The sequence below is a fragment of the Ambystoma mexicanum genome, chromosome 7p (genome assembly GCF_040938575.1).
Source record: "Ambystoma mexicanum isolate Mex_15411 chromosome 7p, UKY_AmexF1_1, whole genome shotgun sequence".
Classification (NCBI taxonomy): domain Eukaryota; kingdom Metazoa; phylum Chordata; class Amphibia; order Caudata; family Ambystomatidae; genus Ambystoma; species Ambystoma mexicanum.
Genome location: NC_090939.1, coordinates 520956984 through 520979781, shown reverse-complemented (window position 1 = coordinate 520979781; position 22798 = coordinate 520956984). Strand labels below are relative to the sequence as shown.

Sequence of the window (22798 nt, the reverse complement as noted above, 5' to 3'; positions counted from 1 at the left end):
CACACCTTGTTTTGTCTTTCAGATGCGGGATGCTGCGCCGAAGGCCTCCGGAGCGTGCGAAGAGTTGGTAAGCTTTTGTCTTTCAGATGCCGGAATGCAGTGTGAAGACCTCCGGAGCGCACGAAGAGTAGGTAAGCCTTTGTCTTTCAGAATGCAGCGCGAGGCGTTGGTGATAGCCGATGGCCTGGGTAAGTGAAGAGCTGTCACTGAAGACCGTAATGCTAACCTGTTCTTTCTTGTCTTTATAGGTGTTGCTGAAGACTGGATTCAGGATGGTAAGCCTTTTTCCTTAGGCCCAGGATCAGATGCAGAAGACACGATGAGCGTTCTGCTGCAGAGGATGCAGAATAACGCAAAGCAAGATTCATCCATCGGGTGTGGTTTAAATAGCTTCCTGTAGTGCTTAGGTGTCTCCTTCCACAGCCACGCCTAGGTAAGAAAAGAGTTCCTGCTTTCCAGAAGAGGTTCCAGTGTTCTGAACCTAGGAAGTGGCTCCTGCCCCACCCAACAGGAAAAGTAGTTCCAAACAGAAGAGGATCAGAGGCTCAACTGGCAGGCAAGTAAGCAGCATGGTCTGCTGCAGGTAAGTCCACCCAAGCATTATGAGCCCGGCGCTTCCAGCGCTGGGACTGGGCATATTTATGAGCCTGGTGCCACTGGCGCCAGGACTGGGTCCAAAAGGTCCCAATTGGGACTGGCTGGCACTCGGAACCTGGGTTATGAATCTGCTTCCAAGGGAGTTGGGAAAACCCTGACCTTTTGGAAGCAGAGATCATGACAAGACCACATGCCACTCCACAGTGACAAGAAGGGGAGGAAACAGCCACCTCGCCAAACCGGCGGTGCCCACCTCCACACACCTTGCACCCCATGGGTACTATGGTGGATTACCACTGTGCCACTAACTTGTGAGCTCTGGCCAGAAGCCGTCCTCTCCAGCTCCAACCCTGCCAACTAGGAATCCAAGCAGGTCGTAGAAACTCTGGTAATAGCAGTGAACAAAGCCCCACACACCCTCAGCTCTCAGCCCCCCACTGTTGTCTCTCACCAGGGGAATCACATCCCCAACACTGAGGGCACCCCAACAGTCCTCACTTCCTCATCAGTCAGGCCCCCAGATCCTCACTGGCCTGCGCAGGACACTCTAGGGCAAACAGCATACCACCAGGGCGTCAGCAGCCCACTCCACTCCAGCACCACTGGTGTAATGGGCCCATCCGCTTTAGAATCAATCTCCAAACTGAGCGTATACCAGAGGGCGGCCATCCGCCCCACATGGAGAGCACACCCCCTGCAACACCAGGCTCCTTAGCACGTCAGAGCTGCCTGCTTCACTGCAGTCTGGGTCCATGGCTCACACAGGCCCCTGGCTCAATATCTTCCCACGGCACAGCCTCACCTGTGCCCTGCAGGCCACCAGCAATGCAAGCAGCCCCATCGCGTTCTGCCACACCTCACTTCTCTGGGGCAGCACCTTGCCTGGAGCGGACCGCTCAACGCCGTCGCCTCGGACCGCAGCACCTGTGCCAACTCCGGCCATACAACGGCACTACAGGTAAATCAAAAGCGAGCCTGCATATTAGTCTAAAAAGCAGACCACCACCGCTCAGGATCTTGCGATGCACAAACGTGCAGTTGGCACACCAGCACACCGGGAATTATCAGCAGGCAACCTCCTCCTCACATCACCGTCTCTCGTAGCTCAAGAGACAGCAGCCATCTTGGTTGGAGGCAGCAGCCATCTTGGTTGCAAGCCTGCAAGCGCCCCCGGGGACCACATGTCTTAAAGAATTGTTGGGCTTAAACTGTGGGCTGTATGTGATACTCAAATGCTGGAGGATGTGTTAGGACAATGCCAGTGGTAAGCTCAGTGCAGAGCTTTAGATCATGTGCTGTGTGGCACACACACATGCACAAAAAAATGGAAAGGCAGTGCACTACATTTGTCTGGGGTATACCTCAAACATGCACTAAGAAAACCAAAAGGCGATGGACAGAAATGCTTGAGTCAACATTGCACTGGAATCTGGCTGATAACACCTTTAGTGTGGTACAATAACTCTGTATAAGCATGGGCATTTGACGAGCCCATCGTTTGAATCACAAGTCCAATCTACATCTCTGCCTGCAATCTTTTATTGTTGTTAATGGAATTTGATCAGTTCTATTAGCAAAAACCTCTGTTCTTAATACAAATTCATCATTTATTCAATAATAAACAGACAGCTATTAGTTGTGAGGCAAAGTTGTATAATAATTTCTGAAAGAATATCGAGATTGAGTCTATTCATATTTAAAAGTGCACACTTGTCAGGCAGTTTATTCTTCTTAAGAATAAAATAACACAATTACATTACATTAAACACCTGATTAAATTCTCTATTGCCAAGTCTCTCACCAGTTAGTGCTGCCGACGTGTTTGATCCAGCAGACAGTTGCTTAATCTTATACTTATTGGTAAAAAAAGTAATCTCATGAAAACCAGTTCTTTCTTCTGTATGACCCAGGCCCAACTGGCCTTCACTGTTACCTCCAGCAGCATAAACGCTGCCCTGAGCTGCAATCAGAAAAGAAGATAAAACATGTAAACAATGACAACAAATTACTGAAGTTGACAACACATTTCAGACAAGCACCTGTTTGCTTAGCAGTTACGCGACTAAACAGAAAACCTAACTGGAGCAAAATAAGTAACTAGCCGAGCAGTAACTGAATAGAAAGGAAGGATAAACAACAAACATCACATACTTTGTTACAAGGTTTTGAAGGACAGCCTGACCTAATGGGGATTCAGTGCCAATATGCAATAATAATGTTAAGCTGATGGGGGAGCCGGCTCGGTCAAATATGCCATCATCTTGGGAGAGCGCCCTGTTCTGCTCCATTTGTGTACCTTATGCAAGGTCTTTGTGCATGCAGTGGCATTAATGGTGCTCATTTGCAGGGGGTCCCTTGTATGTGGCAAGCATCAAGTGTAATCAAAGCCACAAAGGTCGAAGTAGAGTTCCATCTCATCTCACTGCAGATTGACCTGGAAGTGCACAAAGAGGAGGTCTGCTGTGAGAAGCTATGACCAGTGGATGCGGCACAGTCACACTGTGGTGGATAATAGGGTGCAGAAACCTGTGTGCTGTACACTACAACATAACCAGAGTCATAGCAGACTGTTTGGGTGGGGTGATCATCCACAGCAGGTGCAGAGGAGCACTGCGGGATCAACAATGGAACCTCTACATTCCAACTCCAGGTCCCCCAGCCAATGCGGACGCATAGGAACCATTGGATGACTGCTCGGGAGAAGATCCCCGAAGCAACACCTTTTTGGAGGAAACACCTATATTGTGCGCCTAGGTTCAGTTGAATTTCTGTGTGGACAGCGCTGTCCAACATACCAGACAGGAAGAAACATTACATCTTTATGTCTTAGATGCTGCCCCTGAGCAGAAAACAGAGAATATAGCTTCAACACTATAATCAGTAGATGCCAATGCGGAAGATGTGAATGGGAGACTGGCAAATGTTCTACAATCTATACTAAAAGCAGATCAGATTGTAGGCTGAATGTGTTGAAGAGCCATGTTTTTCAGTGCAATAAGGCTGTTGAACTTATCAAGAAATTGAATTAAATATGTGTGGTGTCTAAATCATCAAATGAGACTTGACTCTGCTGAAAGTACTGGAAAACGCTTGTAGAGGCATAACAGCAGATTCTGGGAGTCCAAAGATCACTTGCAACTGATGAATTACAACCCGAGTTAGAAACAATGCGTGTGGGCCGGGAGGGAATAAAATAAATGACAGAGGACAAACAGAACTTAGGTTAGGGTTGTGGCTTGAATGAATGCGGTAACAGCACCGTGGTCTGTGACGCGATTCTGTGGGCTGGCTAGGTGTTTCCAGGCACCACAAGACAAGATGGGGGTGGGAGGGAATGGGAAATCATAAAATACAACAAAGAACTGTTATTTTGGCCTTGTGACAATCCTACCGTGCAAGTGCATGACAAGGTGATAAGTGCAAGGGGCTGGAGGGTAGAGGGAGAAGTGCAGGAGTTGTGTCTAGTAATGTTGATGTCTGGCTGGTAGATGGTGTGGTGCTAGCTTCAGGGGGAGGGGAGAGGTATAGATGGATGGCTGGCTTTGGATCATTTGTGAGTTGGGGTGGGCACAACTCTGTAATGTTAATAACTTAATATTGCAATTATGCTCTGTTTTGAGGATAATGTTCAATGGTGCATGCCCCCAAAAACACCCCCGCACAAGGTGTGTGATTACAGTGAAGAAAGGTCCAGGGCATGCACCCTAGAAAACAGCTATACAGTTATATGAAATGTTCATAATATGTGACTCAACCAAAATTCATGTGCTAGTTGCAATCACAATCATTGTCTTGTAAACATGCTATAGTGGAAAACAATAATGTACTGAACAATACAGGCAGATACCAGTGGGCAATGCATTTTGGACCTGTATAGGTCCTTCTTTAGGGTGTTGTGTACAAAACAAAACACAAGAGAATGTTTCGAAAGAGTTCAAGGTACTTTGCTCTCAAATTGGTTTTGTGTATATTTACTGCTTCGATGTACTTTGCACTATTTTTGCACTTTCTTACGCAAGACGAATGTAAAAGTGTTTTATATATATATATTAATTGAAAACACTTTGTTAAAGAGAGGTTATGGTTAAGTTGCACTAATAAAAACCGATGAAATTCAGTGAAAAAACTTTAAAGGGACGCTATGGTTACAAGTAAAACCGGAAAACCACAGAAATTCGCCAGTTACGGTAAGAGAAGCAACCATAGTCTCAGCAGTGCATGGTGGTGGCCACATCCAGGACATACAAGATGACATCACACATGTCATTGATGACATCACTGATGACATCACATATGAAATTAATTTTGATGAACAGTCCCTGCAAGAGGTTGTTTTTATAATCTTGGTAACGGTGTCAGGGGTGATCAGGAGACCTATCATGAGCTACTTAATGTATTAAAGAATGTAAACATCTAAACAAAACATTATATTGGATGGTCGTTAATACATCCACGTACGCAATGTTGTTAATGTTAAAGGTATTTGTACCGCTCACAGTTACCACCGGAAGTGGTCCCCAGGCGCTCTGGCGGATCTGAAAGAGGAGAAGTGGGGGGCTTAGTAGGGGGTTTTGGGAGTAGGAGAGTGAGAGCTGGGATGTCCAGTTGGCAGATTCAGTTCGGTTTTCACAGTGCGCTGAGCTTGAGTGCGGTTATTGGATCGGAGAGTTCCCATGTGCTGCGGAAACAGGTTATGTGGTATTTGTCTGTTGTTGTGGTGTGGTGAAGTACATGCGCATTGCTGTGCAGAGAAGTGGTTGTATGGGTTTCTGTGTGAGAAGTGTATGTGGAAAGTTGAGGTTTTCTAGTTTGAGTTAGTGTTTTTTGGGGGTCTTTCTTGACTTCTTAGTCTGTGCATTTCTTTGCTTGCTCCACATCTATGGTTATCCTGCGAGTTTGGTATTGTAGTTTATCCGTCTCGTTGGCAGTTATGATAAGGTGGTAGTTTTCCTCTGTGCTACTTTATTGGACACCCTGGTGTTAGCTATGTATAGTTTACAGGATTCAGCTCCCTTCCTGCCCATTTCTGTGTTGGCGGTCCATACCTGCCTATGTTTCCCTTGTGGACTAGTAGTGTGTGTGTGTATTGTGTCCTCCCCTGCCTTCCTGGTCTCCTGGTCTCTCCTTGCCCATTCCCAAGCGGGATCCTAACCTACCTACATTTGCTCTTCGGCTTAGCGGTGTGCGGAAATGGCATTCTCCCTGCGCCCTCTGGTTAGGGAAGATAAGTTAGTGAGTTAGAGAGGATGGGTTCCCTCTCTGGGATTTGTCTTTCCCACTGCGTATATGCTTCCTGGTCATTTCCTTCTGGTTCTGGGGCAAAGAGCGAAGTTTTGAGTAGTTTTCTGAACTGAAGATGATCTCTTGGGTTACGTATGTTTTTTGGAAGCCCATTACAGGTTATTGGAGCCAGGTGAGAGAAGGATGATCCTTCGAATTTCCTTTTGTTGTATGGTTTTGGTTCTAGGTGGATGTCGTTGCTTGATCTGGGTTGTGTTGTTGGGTGGTAGACGTTTATTTTCTCCTTTAGGAATTCTGCTCCTTGGCCGTGGATTGCTCTGGGTGTTGTGCCTATTGATTTCAACTTTATTCGTTGTTTTATTGGTAACCAGTGTAGCTTTTTCAGTTCTGGTGTAATGTGTTCTCTTCACGGTAGTTTGAGCAGGAGTCTGGCCGCAGTGTTTTTGATGCGTTGGAGTTTTTTTGAGAGTCGTTCTGGCATTCCTAGGTATGGGCTGTTGGCGTTGTCTAGTATGGACATGATGAGAGCGAAGATGGTGAGCGTTTTGTGGGTGAAAGGGAGGAATGGTAGGATCCTTTTTACTGCGTTTAGGAGGAAGAAGCATTTCAAGGTTATAATGTTTACTTGTGGCTCGAGCGTTAGTTCGTTGTCCATCAAAACTCCCAGGTTGGTTCCATCGACCATGGGATGTAGTGATTGTTTTCTCCGCTTTTGGATATGATCTTTATTTGTGTTTTGCCCGTGATGAGTTTGAGGTTGTTTAAGTTCATCCAGCCATAGAGTTCTTGGAGGCAGTCCTCCAGTGTTGTGTTTTCTTCCATTTTGTAGACTATTTGTGTGTCGTCAACATAGTTGTAGCATGTAAGGCTGTGTCTTTTAATGAGCTTGATTATATGTTGAAAAGCAATGGGGAGAAGGATGATCCTTGTGGTACTCCACAGGTGGATTCTCTTGAGGTGGGTTTGAAAGGTTTAATCCATACGGTTTCTGTTCTGTTTGTTAGGAAGGATTTAATCTAGTAAGGCTAAATCGGTGATTCCTATTTTTGCCAATCTCTCGGTGAGGATGTCATGGTTGACTGTGTTAAATACTGCGGAAAGATCCAGAAGTATCAGAGCAGTGCTTTTGCCCGAGTCTGCATTTTCCTTTAAATCGTCCCAGATTGAAAGTAGTGCCGTTTCTGTTCCGCTCATTGGTCTGAAGCCTACTTGTGCCTAATCCAGCAGTAGGTGGTCTTCTATGAATGCTTATGTTATTCAATAGATGTATGTTTCAAATAGTTTCGCAGGGTACGGGATGTTGGAGATGGGTCTGTAGTTGGAGAGGTCCTCCACATTGCCCGATGTGTCTTTGAGAAGTGGGTTGATGTATGCTGATTTGGAAGATTGTGGTACTTTCCCTATTGAAAATGATTGGCTGAAAAGGTTTCTGTAGTAATCCATGGGTGTTCCTTGTGTGAGGATTGATTTTCTGTATATCTGGGGGGCTGGGATCCATGGGGGAGCCTGCTTTGTTGCTATTGTTTACATGCTTGACAAATGTCTCTGCTAATATTTGGGGGAACCTTCAGAGTTTCTTCTGGCGGCTCTCAGATGGGTGTTTGGGTTTCATGTTGAGATTGCTTGGTCCATTTTGTATGATCTGTTGGATGGTGCTGATTTTGTTTTCTAAGTGGTCTGCAAGATTGTTGCATAGTTTCAGTAAAGGTATCGGTGTGTTGTTGCATCCAGGGTGGTTTCTCATTTCGTTTATGATTTTAAACAGTTCTTTTTGGTTGCTGGGGGCTTTGGTGATTATGTTGTCGAAGAATTTCTTTTTGGCCTTTCGGATTTCATTTTTGTATGAGGGAAATTTGTTGTTAGAATTTAAATTTCTTGGCCTGGTAGTTTTTAATCCTCCATTCTAGTTCAAGTTTCCTGTTTTGTGCAGAATATCTCCAGAAAGGCCTGACACAAACTCGTACAACTACAGGTCTTACATAGGTCATATTTAACCAAATATAGGAGGTCTTGCTTTTCCTCTTCGGTTTCCCCAGGGTGCCCCAGATGCGTCTGGCAAGGCAGACTTGATGCACATGTTTTGGGATTGCCAAGTGCAATGTCAGTTTTGGGGAAATATCGATCAGAAACAAGAAGATGCAGGTATCACTAGGTTTAAAAAAATACCGTAGACATGTCTGCTGGGTATATATTCCGGCCAAAGACGAATGAACAAGTTACTTACGCCATGTAACATTCTTTACAACCTGATGTTCCTCCCATGTATTCCTCGTCTTTAGATATCTTCCATTCCAGCTTTAGCCGCTTTGGAAAAAATTATTTGGCAGAGTGCGCTGTGCATCAATGCCGTCGATTCGGTGTCCATAGAGGGCTTCCATCTCGGGGTCTACGTCATTGTAGGTGTGTATATATAGCACGTGCAGGGCTCGTTGCCTTCCTTTTGCAGAAATACCAGTGCAAGTGAGTCCCAGACAGTACCAGACTTTGAAACAGCGTAAAGTTTAATCTGGAAATTCTACGGTGCAGTAGGCTGAGCGGGGCGATGAGGAATACAATGGCTGCAGCATGCACCGTAGAAGTACAGTATTTGTAATCTGGTAATTTTGGATAGTAAAATAATGAATGCTACCTATCAGAGTTTTGAGTAATGTAAAACATGTAATAAATAGCTAACAATTCAAGACTTACTACACACTTGTGTTAGTAAAAACAGTACATATGAAAACCCACAATGCATACAAATCAGAGGCACATACAGGGAAACCAAATTAAGGGGGGAAAAACATTACTAGAAAATGTAATTAATAGTTAAGTTCATCATCATGTATACAAATAAATTGTGTGTTTGAGGCTTTCTTATTGCTCCGTGTATGTACACCATGAGCTGAGACCAAACCCTAAGGAAAGTACTTTAAGAAAATACGGCAAGGTTAACGTCTATATATATATATATATATATGTATATATGTATATATGTATATATATATATATATATATATATATATATATATATATATATATATATATATATATATATATATGATACATTACTCACCGTAATCGTATTTCTGATGCTTGTATCTGCTTAGATTCACATGCTGTGCATAGGCCGATATCTAGTGGAAGCTGCGGAGTATTACAGTTTGTTTTTCGAAACTCGAAAATGGGCGTCGATACAGGGCGTGCCAGTAATACTATCCCTAGTGTGACGTCCACTGTACCCAAGATCCCTCACGAGTCTAGGATCCTCAGATTGTATTTTTTCTGACATGAGGTAGCATGAGGAGTAGCGTGAGTACAGATAATCCAAGCAGACAGACAGAAAGGTAAGACTACAAGCAATCATGCGCCTTCTCTCAGAGAGGAGGAAGGGTGGGTCGCATGTGAATCTAAGCAGATACAAGCATCAGAAATACGATTACGGTGAGTAATGTATCCATTCTGAGGCTTGTGGAATCTGCTTAGATCACATGCTGTGCATAGATTAGCGAGCAGTACCTGAAGAAGGAGGTGGGATGTGAGAAGGGTCATGAGCAAATAAGTGTCTTAGAACCGCCTGTCCCACTTGTGTATCTGTCTTGGAATGGGTGTCAATGCAGTAATGCTGAGTAAAAGTATGAATAGAGCTCCAAGTAGCTGCTTTGCAAATGGTGTCAAGGGGTACATTTGCAATGAAAGCCAGAGTGGCCCCAATGCCTCTAGTAGAGTGGGCTCTTGGCGTGAAAGGCAGAGTTCTTTCAGAGAGTGAGTAACACAGCTGGATACAGTTAATAATCCACTTTGAGATGGCACCTTTAGAGACGCGATCCCCCTCTCTGCCTGTAGCTACGGAGACAAACAGTTGATCTGTTTTGCTTAGCGGTCTGGTTTTATTTACATAGTAGAGGACCGCCCTACGCACGTCTAAGGTGTGTAGTTTCACCTCAGCCGAGCTTTGCGGGTTCTGGAAGAAAGCCGGAAGCTCGATGGACTGGTTAACATGGAATTTAGATATAAATTTAGGTGAGAACCTAGGGTGTGTGCGTAAAACCAGTTTGTCTTTATGGACAGTAAAGAAGGGATCCTGCACTGACAGAGCCTGAATTTCACTGACCCTTCTTATAGAAGTAATAGCTACTAAGAAGGCCGTTTTATAAGTCAGGTGTTTGAGACTGCTTTTATGCATGGGTTCGAAAGGGGGGGCCCATGAGCTTGGCTAGCACCACATTAAGGTCCCACCCTGGTGGTGGGTTAGAAATAGGAGGGTGAAGTCTCTTTACTCCTTCCATGAAGGCTTTAACTACTGGTACTTTCCACCACGAAACCTTGCTATGGGAAGTGGTGTAAGCCGACAGGGCTGCCAGGTGTACTTTCAGTGAGTTAAAAACCAATCCTGCAGCTAGCAGGTGGAGCATGTATGTAACAATAGTGGAAGGAGTGCAATCAACCGGGTTGATTTGTCTACTCTGGCACCAGATAACGAACCTCTTCCACTTGTCAAAGTAACAGTGCCTTGTGTTTGGTTTCCTAGATTCCTTTAGGATGTCCATACACCTCTGTGGCAAATTGAGATGTCCAAACTGTATGACCTCAGGAGCCATGCTACCAGGTTCATTGAGTTGGGTTGCTGGTGCACAGTTTGACCTTGGTGCTGGGACAGTAGGTTGTACCAGGCTGGAAGTTTGATGGGCTCGCACACCGCCATCCTGCGTAGGTGTGGGAACCACGGTTGTCTTGCCCACATGGGAGCAACTAGGATGAGCGTCATCGACTCTCTGTTCATCTTGTTCACCACTTTCCTGATGAGAGGAGTTGGTGGAAAAGCGTACGCAAACATCCCTGACCAGTTCATCCACAGGGCGTTCCCCTGGGAGTCTGGTTGGGGGAACCTGGATGCAAATCCTGGGCATTGTCTGTTTTCGCTTGTGGCGAATAAGTCTATAGTGGGGAAACCCCACTGAGAGAAGATATCTTCTACGACCTCTCTGTGTGGGAGGGAGTCTCTGCTCAGAGCATCCGCTAGGGAATTGAGCTCCCCTGCAACATGTTGTGATGACAGGAAGATGTTCCATCTGAGTGCCCATATCCAGATTTTCTGGGCAAGCTTGGACAGATTTGGCGAGCGAGTCCCTCCTTGCTTGTTCAGGCAGAACATGGCTGTTGTGCTGTCCGTCCGGATCTGCACTGACAGGTTTAGTAGGTGGGGCTCGAACGCCTGAAGCGCTCTGAATTCTGCCAGAAGCTCTAGCAGGTTGATGTGGTTCTTGGCCACTGAGTGTGACCAGAGACCCTGAGCTGTGTGGTGGAGATGGTGAGCTCCCCACCCCGTCAGGCATGCATCTGTAGTGACTATTTCCTGTACTTCGGGATCGTAAAAGGGTTTCCCCTGTGCGAGATTCTCTCTTGTCCACTAGTGAAGGCTTTGTACCAGTGTTGGTGAAACAACCACTAGATCGTCCCACTGACCACTTGCCTGAGACCACTGTTTCGCCAACCATTCCTGCATGGGACGCATGCGCAGGCGCGCGTTAGGGACCAGGTAAATACATGACACCATCATGCCCAGTAAACGCATTGCTTTGCGTACCGTTATTTGTTGACCGGACTGATAATGCAGAATTTACAGTAGTATATTCCGAATTCTTTCTTCTGAAGGAAAGGTCAACCCCTCCTGGGTATCTAGGATTGCTCCTAGGAATTGTTTGGAGGTGCTTGGCAGCAGGCTTGACTTCTTCTCGTTGATTGAAAAGCCTAACTCGTGGAGGAGGTCGATCGTCCTTTGAATGTTTGTCCTGCAAATTCCTGGGGTTTCCCCCGTTATGAGCCAGTCGTCCAGATAAGGGTACACTGGGATTGCCTCCCTGCGTAGGTGTGCAGCCGCCACCGGCAGTACTTTGGTGAATACCCTTTGTGCTGAAGCTATCCCGAAGGGCAGTACCTTGAATTGGAAGTGTCGACTGTCCACCTTGAAGCGCAAAAACTTTCTGTGCGCTGAGAACATGGAAATATGAAAATAAGCATTTTTCATATCCAAGGTTGCCATTTAATCCCCCTTTTTTAGGAGGGGGATTACTTCTTGTAGCGTGGTCATACGAAACCTTTGGGGCTTGACATACTTGTTGGCAGGCCGTAAGTCCAATACTGGGCGCATTGTCAAATCTTTCTTTGGCACAAGGAAGTAAGTTGAATAAATACCCTTGTTGACCTGGTGTCCCGGGACGAGTTCTATCGCGTCCTTTTCTAGCAGAATGGCGATCTCCTCGAGGAGAATCTTCTGATGTTCTAAAGAGTGTACTCTTTGTCGTGGAGGATGGTTCCGGGGACGCTGCAGTAGTTCTATACAATATCCTGTGGATACTGTTGACAGCACCCATCTGCCTGATGTGATCCCTTCCCAAGCCTGGGTGAAGGTGGAAATGCATCCCCCTACTGGGGTTGCGTGAGAAGGGACCCTGAACTGAACGTCACTGCTTTGGTGGAGGCGTGCCGCCTCCCTTGTTGGGGCTGCCTCTGCCTCTACCACAACCTCTCTTATTACCCCTGCCGTACCCCTGGGTAGACTGTTGGTTGTTGTTCCACTGTGTACCCTGCCCCTGGGAATAGTTAGATCCTTTCTGGGAATTTTGTCCGCGTGGGCGACGAAAATTACTATTCCCTCTCTGGTTAGGGGGTTTATTGGTTAACTGGCCAAGGGACTTGAGTGTTTCGTATTCATCCTTGGCATACTTAAGTGCGTCTTCGACCGCCTTACCAAACAACAGATCGGTTTCCACCGGTTTGTCCAACAATGATGCCTGGGTTTCTGCCTTAAAACCAGACTGCCGTAACCACGCATGTCTTTTCATAACAGTGCCTTCCGCTATCAATCTGCCTGCGTTGTCTGCAGCGTCGAAGGTTGCTTTCAAAATGCAACCAGACACGGCTCTACCCTCTGCGGAAATCCGAGCTAATTGGCCCTTTAAAGGTTCAGGAGCAGAGGCTATGAGTGCCGCGACTTCTTCCCACTGATGGCAGTTGTAACTGGCCAACAGGGTGGTGGAGTTTGCAATCCTTGCTTGATAGGCGGACGTTGAGGCTACTTTCCTGCCGAAACCGTATAGTTTTTTGCTCTCCTTGTCGGGAGGAGCTTCGGACGATGACAAGGGTGTTCCAGCCCTCTTACGAGTGTTGGTGACAACTAGGGAGTCTGGCTTCAGATGTCCTCTTATATAGAGAGGGTCAGACTGGGTCGCCCTGAAAAGTTTTTCAACCCTGGGATTGACTGTTCTGGTGAGGTTCGGGTTCACCAGGGACGGATCTATTCTTCGCTGAATGGACTTAAGGATAGGGATGTTCTGGGCAACAGGCCTCCTTTCTCCCACTAACTCTTCTGCGAAGTCCCTCTCCTCCTGGACACCGTGGGTGTCAATGTGGAAGTGTTCTGCTGCGCGTGCGAGAACCTCGTTTAGGAGGGGTTGGTTATCGACCGGGGAGTCGGTAGCCGGGGCTTCGTTCTCTACCGGGGAGTCTACCCTGTATGTTTCCGGGTCCTCCTCTTCCTCTTCCTGGTCCTCATCATCCCCATAGTAGCCCGTCCCGGTTTGCTCTTCTACCATGCCAAATTCTTGGTCCTCACCAAAGGAAGCCTTCTCCTTGATACAGTGAGTATGGTCTTGAATATGGTAGTACCTCGAAGGGGTCTGACCTCATTGGGGTTTTTTATTCGGGGGGATAGGATCCTTAGAGCTTGAGGGTGTCGCCCCTTGTGGGTCATACGAGAGGAAATGTTCTGGATTTTTATCATAAAAGTCAGCTAAAGAAGACATTCTTGACATGACCCTATCTATGTCTTCACTGGACCCTTTTTTGGAACTGGGAATGACTCTCTCAGCAAGTCTATGGGATTTATCTTGCGTAGCTTTGCTGGTTTTAGACATATCAGCAGACCTGGTCTTGTCTGTCTGTCTAGGGGGAGTGGTGTGTTTCACAGGTGTGGAAGAGTGCAAAGGTTGTTTCTTCTGCTGTTTTCCCCCCTCCCCGTGAGTGGAAAAGTGTTTTCCCTGTCCTTTCGTGGCTCCGGAGGTTTTCGATGCCTGGCGTCGAGGATCGGGGGTGGTGTCCCTGTCCTTCGAGCGTGGGGCCTCGCTGATTTTAACTGCGGGCTCTGACTCCTGGAGCGCGGCCTGGGGGTGGAAGTCATCTTCGTCTCCCGACGATCGAACTTCTGTTAGCCTAGGGAGCGAGGCACTCTTGGCAAGAGTGGATGATTGCCTGGAGTCATGCGGCGATCTTGATCGAGAGCGCCCAGAGGACACCGAATCGGACCGTTCTGTTTGTGCCTCTTTCCGAGAATTCGATGTCGTTGAGTTTCGGTTGGACTTAGTGTGTTTAGTGTGTGTAGTATGTGAAGCGCTTGTGTCGCCGGGGGTCTTCCCCATAGCCGCTCTGCCGGACGACCTTCCAAGGTCGGGGTCCTGCGCTCGGCTGTCTTTCGACGCCTTAATGCCCTCGCCGTCCGAAAGTACGGCGTCGCTGCCGTCGCTGAAGGCGCCCTCCACTGCCATGGCCGCCTGCCTGGCGTGGTGGGCCCAACGCTTCGTCGAACGGTCCTTAAGTGTCTTAGGTTTAAACCTACTACACGCTCTGCAGTTCGCTTCGGGGTGGTCCCTCGGCAAGCAGAGATTGCACGTGGCGTGCCTGTCGACCCAAGGGTATTTGCGATTGCACTTGGGGCAGAATTGAAAAGGGGTACCCTCCATACGCACCTTGATGCAGCGGGCTGTTAAGTGTAGGAAATGTATAAGGTGTACCTATATACCAAGAGTTTAGAGTATGTACCACCCCCCACTCTCCCTACTTGCAGGGCCGAGGCCACAGGCCTTCCGAGGCCCAAATCTGTCGTGCAGCAGCCGACGGTCGAATTCTTCTCCAGCCGGCATCGAGTTGTCGAAGTTCGACGTTGGGGTGGGGAAGGATGTCAATAGATTATTCTTTAAATTTTTAGCAAAAGTATGGCTAAGGCCAGGGGACTCTGCAAGATGCTTCCGACCAGTATGGCGGAAAAAAACAATCTGAGGATCCTAGACGTGTGAGGGATCTTGGGTACAGTGGACGTCACACTAGGGATAGTATTACTGGCACGCCCTGTGTCGACGCCCATTTTCGAGTTTCGAAAAACAAACTGTAATACTCTGCAGTTTCCACTAGATGTCGGCCTATGCACAGCATGTGATCTAAGCAGATTCCACAAGCCTCAGAAATATATATATATATATAGCACCTTTTGAATTTTCATATTCTGACTGTCAGTGAACAGAAACACCTGGCCTAGATATGTCAGCGAGCAAAAACAAGTGGCCTATATGCGTGATGTAGTCAGTGATGTCATTCACATTTGTGATGTCATCTTTGATGTCCTGGGGGTTAGTCTTAGCAGTGCACGGTGGTGGCACGAGTTATGGTTGCTTAGCTTACAATAACTGGCAAATATCTGGGGGTTTTCGGTTTTACTTGTAACCATAGCGTCCCTTTAACAAAGTTTTTTCACTGAATTGCATAGGTTTTAATGTACCTTTAACACAGTTTTTTCAATGAATTTCCTTAGTTTTTAAAAGTGAACCCTAATGTGCTACAACTTCCTAATATCCTAATTACCCCTAATATATCCGCATGTTCAGCCAATCTAGAATGTTTCAAGTAAAAACTGTGCCATTCTCCACCTCCTATCAACATATTTAACACTTCTATGAACTTTCTGCAACTTTTAAGCACCGTTTCCAATTTGCCGACGTTCAGACGTCTGACGTCATCACAAACTTCCTCAACAGCGTCACCACGCGCACGTGCTGACATGTTGTCGAACGTGTCCACACTTCGCAAACGGATGTGTGCTTTGTGAACAGTTCGAACGTGCATTTTCAGCTGATCTAGGAAGTTTCAGGTTGAAAATTTGTCCTTGCACAGCTCCTAGACCTATTCTTACTGATTTTCCATCTGCAATCCAGGAGAGAGCACATGATTGGAACAATATTAGCACAACTGCTATTTAACTTAAAAAATGGATCAGCCATGGCCATCCCTCGCCCCCAGGAGCCACCACCACCACCACCACCTGGAGGGCCTCCAAAATGGAAAAAGCGCAATGATGCAGAAAACAATCAAGAAGACCAGGAAGGTGAGCTAGAGGAAATGCCTACCTCCAGCACCCAGAGGGAATCAGGGTGTGGCAATTCTTTACCACCGCTGTGGGTGTAACGAAGGCTAAGGCTACAGAGGTTAAATGCACTGAGTGCAACTGTACTCAGTCGCGGACAACCTGGGCAGTACTCCTACGGGACCACCTCCATGCGACGCCACACCAAATCCAACCACTGGGATGCACTGAGAAAGGCTGTTCACTTTTCAGGAAGTAGTAGACTGTCTTCCTCTACCTCATCCTCCTCAACCAATACTGCCACCACACAGCCTGCTCCTGTAGAGCAGAAGATCCCACCATCTACGTTCCAAGCCATAAAAGAGGCTGTTGATCCATATCTTTCCAAGACAACAGTAGTCTGTATATACTGCAACACACCACTCTGCAGGGGGGAGCAGTTTCGAAGTGCTTTCGAGGTTGCCATCAAGAAGCATGAGAAACACTGCCCCTTACCTTAGATTAAATGCACACACACCATCTTTCCCTGTCGACCTGCCCCTCTGTATCTTTCACTGGTGCCCAGTTCCCCATTTCTCATCCCCACCTTACTTCCTGGTCTCTCGTGCAAAAAACAAAAAAATCCAAAATCAAAAAACACAAAAAAGGTTATTTTATTAACCACATTCCACAGTTAAAAAATAGAACTAAAACAAATAATCTTATAGCCTCCATCTACTTTACATTTCTCATTAAACTAGTTAGACTAAAGATTCTCCAATATTTCCATTAGCATTTTGTATTATGCTGATGGGAATAATGGACAATTATATAGAAGTGAAAAGAATAAGAGGACAAACAATTTTCTCTCCCAAATACTTTTCTCTGCCATACAATAAGGACCATAATCCATGGACCTTTATAACTATCTGCGGTCTCCGCAGTCCCTTTCCAGGCCATGCATCATTTAAAGACCTGGATGGTACGTGCACACCATCACATAGGACAGCCCTTCCACCACTCCCTCATTGACTGCTTTCGAGCATTCACACATCCATTCACCAATCACATTAAAAAACTCTACATATAACCCTATCAACATATTTAACTTCCACACACCACCTTTGACTTAACAATGGTCTACCAATCTTTTGCATCTGCATTTCCCTTACTTATACAAAATAATTGTAGATAGTGCTATTTATTCATTGGTCACTTGTTAGGCGCTTATACAATTAGCAAAACTGGTTCAAAGCAGCCACAGGGCAACAGGGTGGGGACAGGGGAAGGTAGACAATGAATTACAACACGATAAAAATTGAATTAATAGTACAACAAATAGTGAGAATAAAAGGGAGGGGAGACCAACCTACTATGCCTTGTGAGTGTTCAGAACATGAAATGCATATATGCATTGTGCAGTGAGAGAAAATGCATAAATAGAAGGGGCAGTACGGATGTGAAAGTGCTCATGGAAGCCCAGAAGGGAAGGGCTAAAGTAGGCCAAGGTGAGAAGCCACTTGCTAACTGCTGGGGCGGAGAAGTGCGGAGAAGTCCCATCTTAACCGTAAAGTACCGTTGACAACGTCAATTTCATAGGTTTTTATGAGTGAAAATGCTTCATGATGTTATTCATATATGATTTATTCATAATTCCTCTTTTAACATATATGGAAAACCTCCTTCAACAAAAGCAATGCATACTTATCGGTGTTATCACCAGCACATGCTGGGAATTCAAACTATCATTGAACTGGCTACGGCATTAGGCTCGACCATGACCCCAGCCCCACCAAACCACCCCTATTATTCACTGCATCTACCCTCCATCCTAGCTCAGTGTCCACTATACCCTAATAATGTGTCCAATGGCCACTGCTCATGGCTTGCAGCCATGGCCAGTCTCCAAAATCCATGGGGCATGGCTTTGGCCATGCTGCGTTCCCCAATAAGCAAATTAGAGTAGACACTTGCATTTGCCGAGGGCCAGGTTTTTCTATTTACATTCTGACACTTTGGAAGAATAAAACACAATACATATTTGTAAAAACATGCTTTCAGGTCCTTGCTGATGCTCGTGGCGCATGTTTGTTGTAATGCAGTCCGGCACTTCACACTGTAGCCGCAAGCAGAATATGTTTTCCCATTCAAACCTACGGCTCTGGCCATCCTGCATGCCCCAATAAGAAAATTACATTTCTCCTTTCTGAGGGCCAGGCCCATTGCCGAGGCACCAAAATTATATCACTGCATTGTGTACTTATATTTTGACACTTTCAAAAAAACAAAACAGAGGACAGATTTGCAAAACCATGCTTTCAAGTTCTTACTGATGCCCCTCATACATATTTGCTGTAATCCCGTCCATTCAGCGTAGCCACGAGCAGAATTTATTTCCAAAAACTTTACCACATAGCCGGTCCCTGGTGGCCATGCCTACCTTAACCCCATGGCCTGTCCCTCGTGGTCATGGCCACTAGCTATACCTCAGTCACCAAAGATATATCACTATTTTTTGTACCTACGTTATAACACTTTTCAAGAATAATACACTGACATTTGCAAAACCATGCTTACGGATCCTTACCAATGCTCCTTGGACAGGTTTGCTGCAAATCCGTCCATGTTTCATTTTTTGAAAAGTGCCAAAATATACGTACAAAAAATAGTCTTATAATTTAACCATATCTTGACGAACTTTTGTTCAAATTCGTCAAAAGGCAGGAAAATTATAAGTCATCTCCAAATGTTGAGACCCCACTCAAATTGTGCCTACTCTTGACAAAATCCCACCAAACTTGCACGAGGAGAGACGACTTGGTCCCTAAAGCGTGCTTTTGCAAAATGTGCTGTAAATCTGCTGAGTATTATTATTTTTTTTAAATGGGAAAAAAGTAGGTAAAAAAAGAAAGTGTGCAGTTCACCGCTAGCCAGAGTTAAGACGGGAGCGATCATCTCGGAGCGGTGGCAACTCAGTAGGGGCACCAGACAAGGAGGCCCTTGGGCCCCTATGCTGTACATCCTAGCATTTGAACCCTTGGCGATATACTTGAGACAGCAATATGAGGAAGTCGGGATTTACACAAAGGGGGAGGGGGTGGCACACTTAATCTCATTATATGCAGATGACATGTTACTATATTTAAGATACCCTGAGGAAAATCTTCAATATATTCTGGAAGTAATGGAGCGATCTGCGTTGATCTCTGGCATTGCGGTGAATCCCAAGAAATCTTGTATATTCCCCCTGGGAAGATATTTAGGGGTCCTGCGAGAACACCTGCCAGTTTTACAGATACCATGGGAGACCAGTACTTTCAGATACCTGGGGATTGACATTTATCACACAGTGGAAGCAGAATATAAACACAACATTGAGAAAGCGATAGTGAACATAGAAAATAGCATGAGGTTCTGGACTAAGCTTCCCTTGGCCATGATGGGGAGGGGGGAGTTGTTGAAGATGGTTGTGTTGCCTAGGCTATTACATTTTTTTGGGAACATACCATGCATGATACCAAAGCGTTTCTTTGTCAAACTTCAGAGCATATGCAGGGGCTTTATTTTGCATGGAACTAGGAACAGAATAGCCTTGTGGAAGTTACAGAGCGCGTATGATAAAGGGGGAATAAAATTGCCTAATTTTGAGATCTATTACTTGGCTAGTCAACTGCAATACGTTGTCAAATGGCTAACAGAAGACTTGACATCAGAGTCCAGATTGTTGAGCTCGGAGTGTGCCCCGTTTTATCTGAAAGAAGTGATATGGCTGCCCAAATCTGAGCTAAAAGGGTGCCCAGGTATGCTGGGATTGGGATGGAAGATATGGCGCAGGGCTTGTCAGGCCATGGAGAACCCAACCCTGTGCTCCCCGCAAGTGCCGCTAGTGGCATTCACTGGAGGAGACTGGAGTGCAACTATTGAAAATGATTTGTATGCATTGGGAACCGGTGGGGATAGCCACGATGGGAGTCATATGGCAGGAGGGGGGAAGTAAAAGAATTCTGGCATTGGCAGAGATAACGGGTCTACAAGTAGGGCAGTATATTACCTATATTAGAATGGTACGGCGGATCAGAGAGACATGGTCTGAAATAATACTGGAAGAACAACCGGACGCTGCCATAGAAACGATATACGATATAGCAGAAGGAGGGCATGAGGTTTCTCGTATCTATGAGTTGCTGATGTCCAGGGTGGGAAAAGAAGTGGTCCAATTAAGACAAGATTGGGCCGAGGAAACAGGGGAACTCATGAGCGACGGGCTATGGGAGAGGACCCAAGTGTACCACAAAAAAGTGTCTAGGAACGCTAAACTGCAACAAATACAGCTATATGTAACCCACAGGGCATACATGACCCCCCAGAGGATAGCACGGTTAACAACGCCGGACGACAAACATGCCCCAAATGCAGGGAAGAAAATGCAGGGATTACACATATGTTTTGGGCATGTACGGAAATTGGGAAGTTCTGGGGAGAAGTAGCCCACTGATTATATGATCAAGCTGAACATGGAATCAGTGTGGTCATGCATGGTAGGGGGGTTTCCTAGACCGCGGCAATTGAAACATGTGAATAAGCTTAAGGACTTGGCATATATACTCGCCAAGCGCAGAATTGCTATGGGGTGGAAGGCATGCAACAGACCGAGGGTAGAAGTTTGGTGGAGTGACCTCAAGAAATGGACCGAAGCCGAAACGGCAGTGTGGCATGAAGCGGGAAGGAGGGGAGGGGAGGAGGAAGGAGAAACCCTGACGGCCTGGAAACACTTAGTGGCCACGTTGTATGGGTCCACCCAGGATGGCTTAAGCGACCAGGAAACTGTTGAGAATACGGAAGGGGAGGTTCCCCCAAAGGAAAGAGAAGCGGGACGCGAAGTGGAGTAGGCTGGAGTTGGGGGGGAGGGGGATAAAGGGTAAGCGGTAGATATGTAAAGATATGTACATGATGCTGAAGTGTTATGACAACTACTGCAGTTTTTGTTGAATGTTGATTGTTGTAAAAACCAATAAAATTGATTTAAAAAAAAAAAAACGTGTGATATCTGGGTCTGGTCTGCAGACTCATTTCCTGATTCAGAGTCCGGAGACCAGGCCACTCTCCAATTGGCCCTGAGAAGTCTGAGCTGATTGGATGTTGAAAAAGGTGAGGTGCGTCCTCATTTTTGAAAGGTCGCCATGTTGGATCCACAGAGAGTCGCTGTTGTCCGTGGACAGCGTGGTGAGAAAAAAGTCTGGAAAAAACATTTGGGGCTATTTTGTGGCCAAAAGAGGGTCTGGAAAGGGTGGGGGAGTGGAAGAAATTTGAAAGGGAGCTGTTTTATAGGTGAAAAAAACAGTGCAGGTGCCGCCGAGTACACAGTCATTTTTAATGTCTGCGGACGTCATTGGGAGTGGGGAGGTTCAGGGTGAGTGGTGTTATTTAAGGTGTATTGTACGTACTTGTTATATGGTTTAATTCTTCTGTGGTGATTGTGGCTAGAGGCCAGATTCTTGGGGACTGGGCCATAAGTCATGCCCCAAGAATCTGGCCACTGGCCACAGCCACAGTTATATGTGTATAGTAATTATAGGTACTGTAGGGGGAGTGTATAGTATTTGTAACATGGTGGACTGATATAATTGAAAAGTATATGGTATTTATGATTGTAGCAGAATTGAGGATGCTGCTTATGGAATCTTTATCGGATAATAATAATAGGTATGGTTACTTAGTTGCATATGGTAATAAAGCTGGAATCCCTGGTTCTTTTTCTGTGAAAAAAAACAGTTTAATCTGTTAAACAAGATAGTTTAAAATCATTAATTGCATACACTTATACATATAGATGTACTTCTTTAAACCTCATAAGTAATACATTCTATGTACTATGTTTGGTACAACATTAGTGTTTGGGTCACTGCTGTTGTATTGACATGAAATAATCATTGGGTAAAGAAATCCATAGTTGATTTTAAAAAACGACTGTAATTACATACAATTTTTGGCATTTACATAGTTTTAAAGAATGGACATGTTACAGAATACTTGTGTGTGGTAGCATGGATATATTATGTGAGTGTAAGTGTGATAGGATGTTTGTTTGAAGTGTGTTGTCATTAAGTGTATTTTTCAAGTAGTTAGATACCAGTTGGCGTATTCTAAATATATTGGACTTTACAAGTATGTTTACAGTAACAGTACCTGTGGTGGAATATTTGAAGTGTATTACAATGAAATGTATTTTTAAAGTAGTTAGATACCCATTGGCGTATTCTAACTGTCTCGGATTTTGAAATGACTATTGTAGTATTATGGGTGTAGTTAGATACCCATTGCCATATTCTAACTGTCTTGGATTTAAGAAATACTATTGTAGTATTATGGATGTAGTTAGATACCCATTGGCATATTCTAACTTTGTATTGTACTATACTTTAGTGTGTACATTTGGGTTGAAGAAATATTAAGTAGGCATTTGTTAGATTTGCTGGTAACTTATGAAGTGTTGTTACATTCAAACCAACCACTTCTTTTTTTAACACATGCAGTATAGTGCCCTGAAATGGTTGTGACACCAGTGTGGTACATTATGCCTACTGTTGTGAAGCTTTTCTTGCCAAGAGTAACTTGGCTGTGTGTCAAGCTACTGAGTTTACAGTTATTTTTGGTACAATCCGCATTGTACCTTAGAAGCATTAGTATGACATATTGGCCATGAGAGTTTATTTGTATGCTGGAAAGATTGTCTGAATTGCAAAAGGGGCATAATATGCCATGATTTGCATTTTGCAGAAGCTGGTGAAATAGAATATTTTCACAATTTGGTATGGATACATACACAAATCATTCATTAGGGATGTGCTCTTGTGAAACATGGTTGCAGAG

General features: G+C 45.4%; 1 protein-coding gene across 2 annotated transcripts in view; it reads right to left on the bottom strand.

The window, feature by feature from the left end:
- Positions 1-22798, bottom strand: part of RPGR (retinitis pigmentosa GTPase regulator) — a 951931-nt gene that overhangs the window by 657847 nt on the left and 271286 nt on the right. For both annotated transcript variants that reach the window (XM_069636551.1, XM_069636550.1), the window contains exon 5: positions 2399-2557. In XM_069636551.1, coding sequence (XP_069492652.1) covers positions 2399-2557 — 159 coding nt within the window. The remainder of the gene's footprint in view (positions 1-2398; positions 2558-22798) is intronic.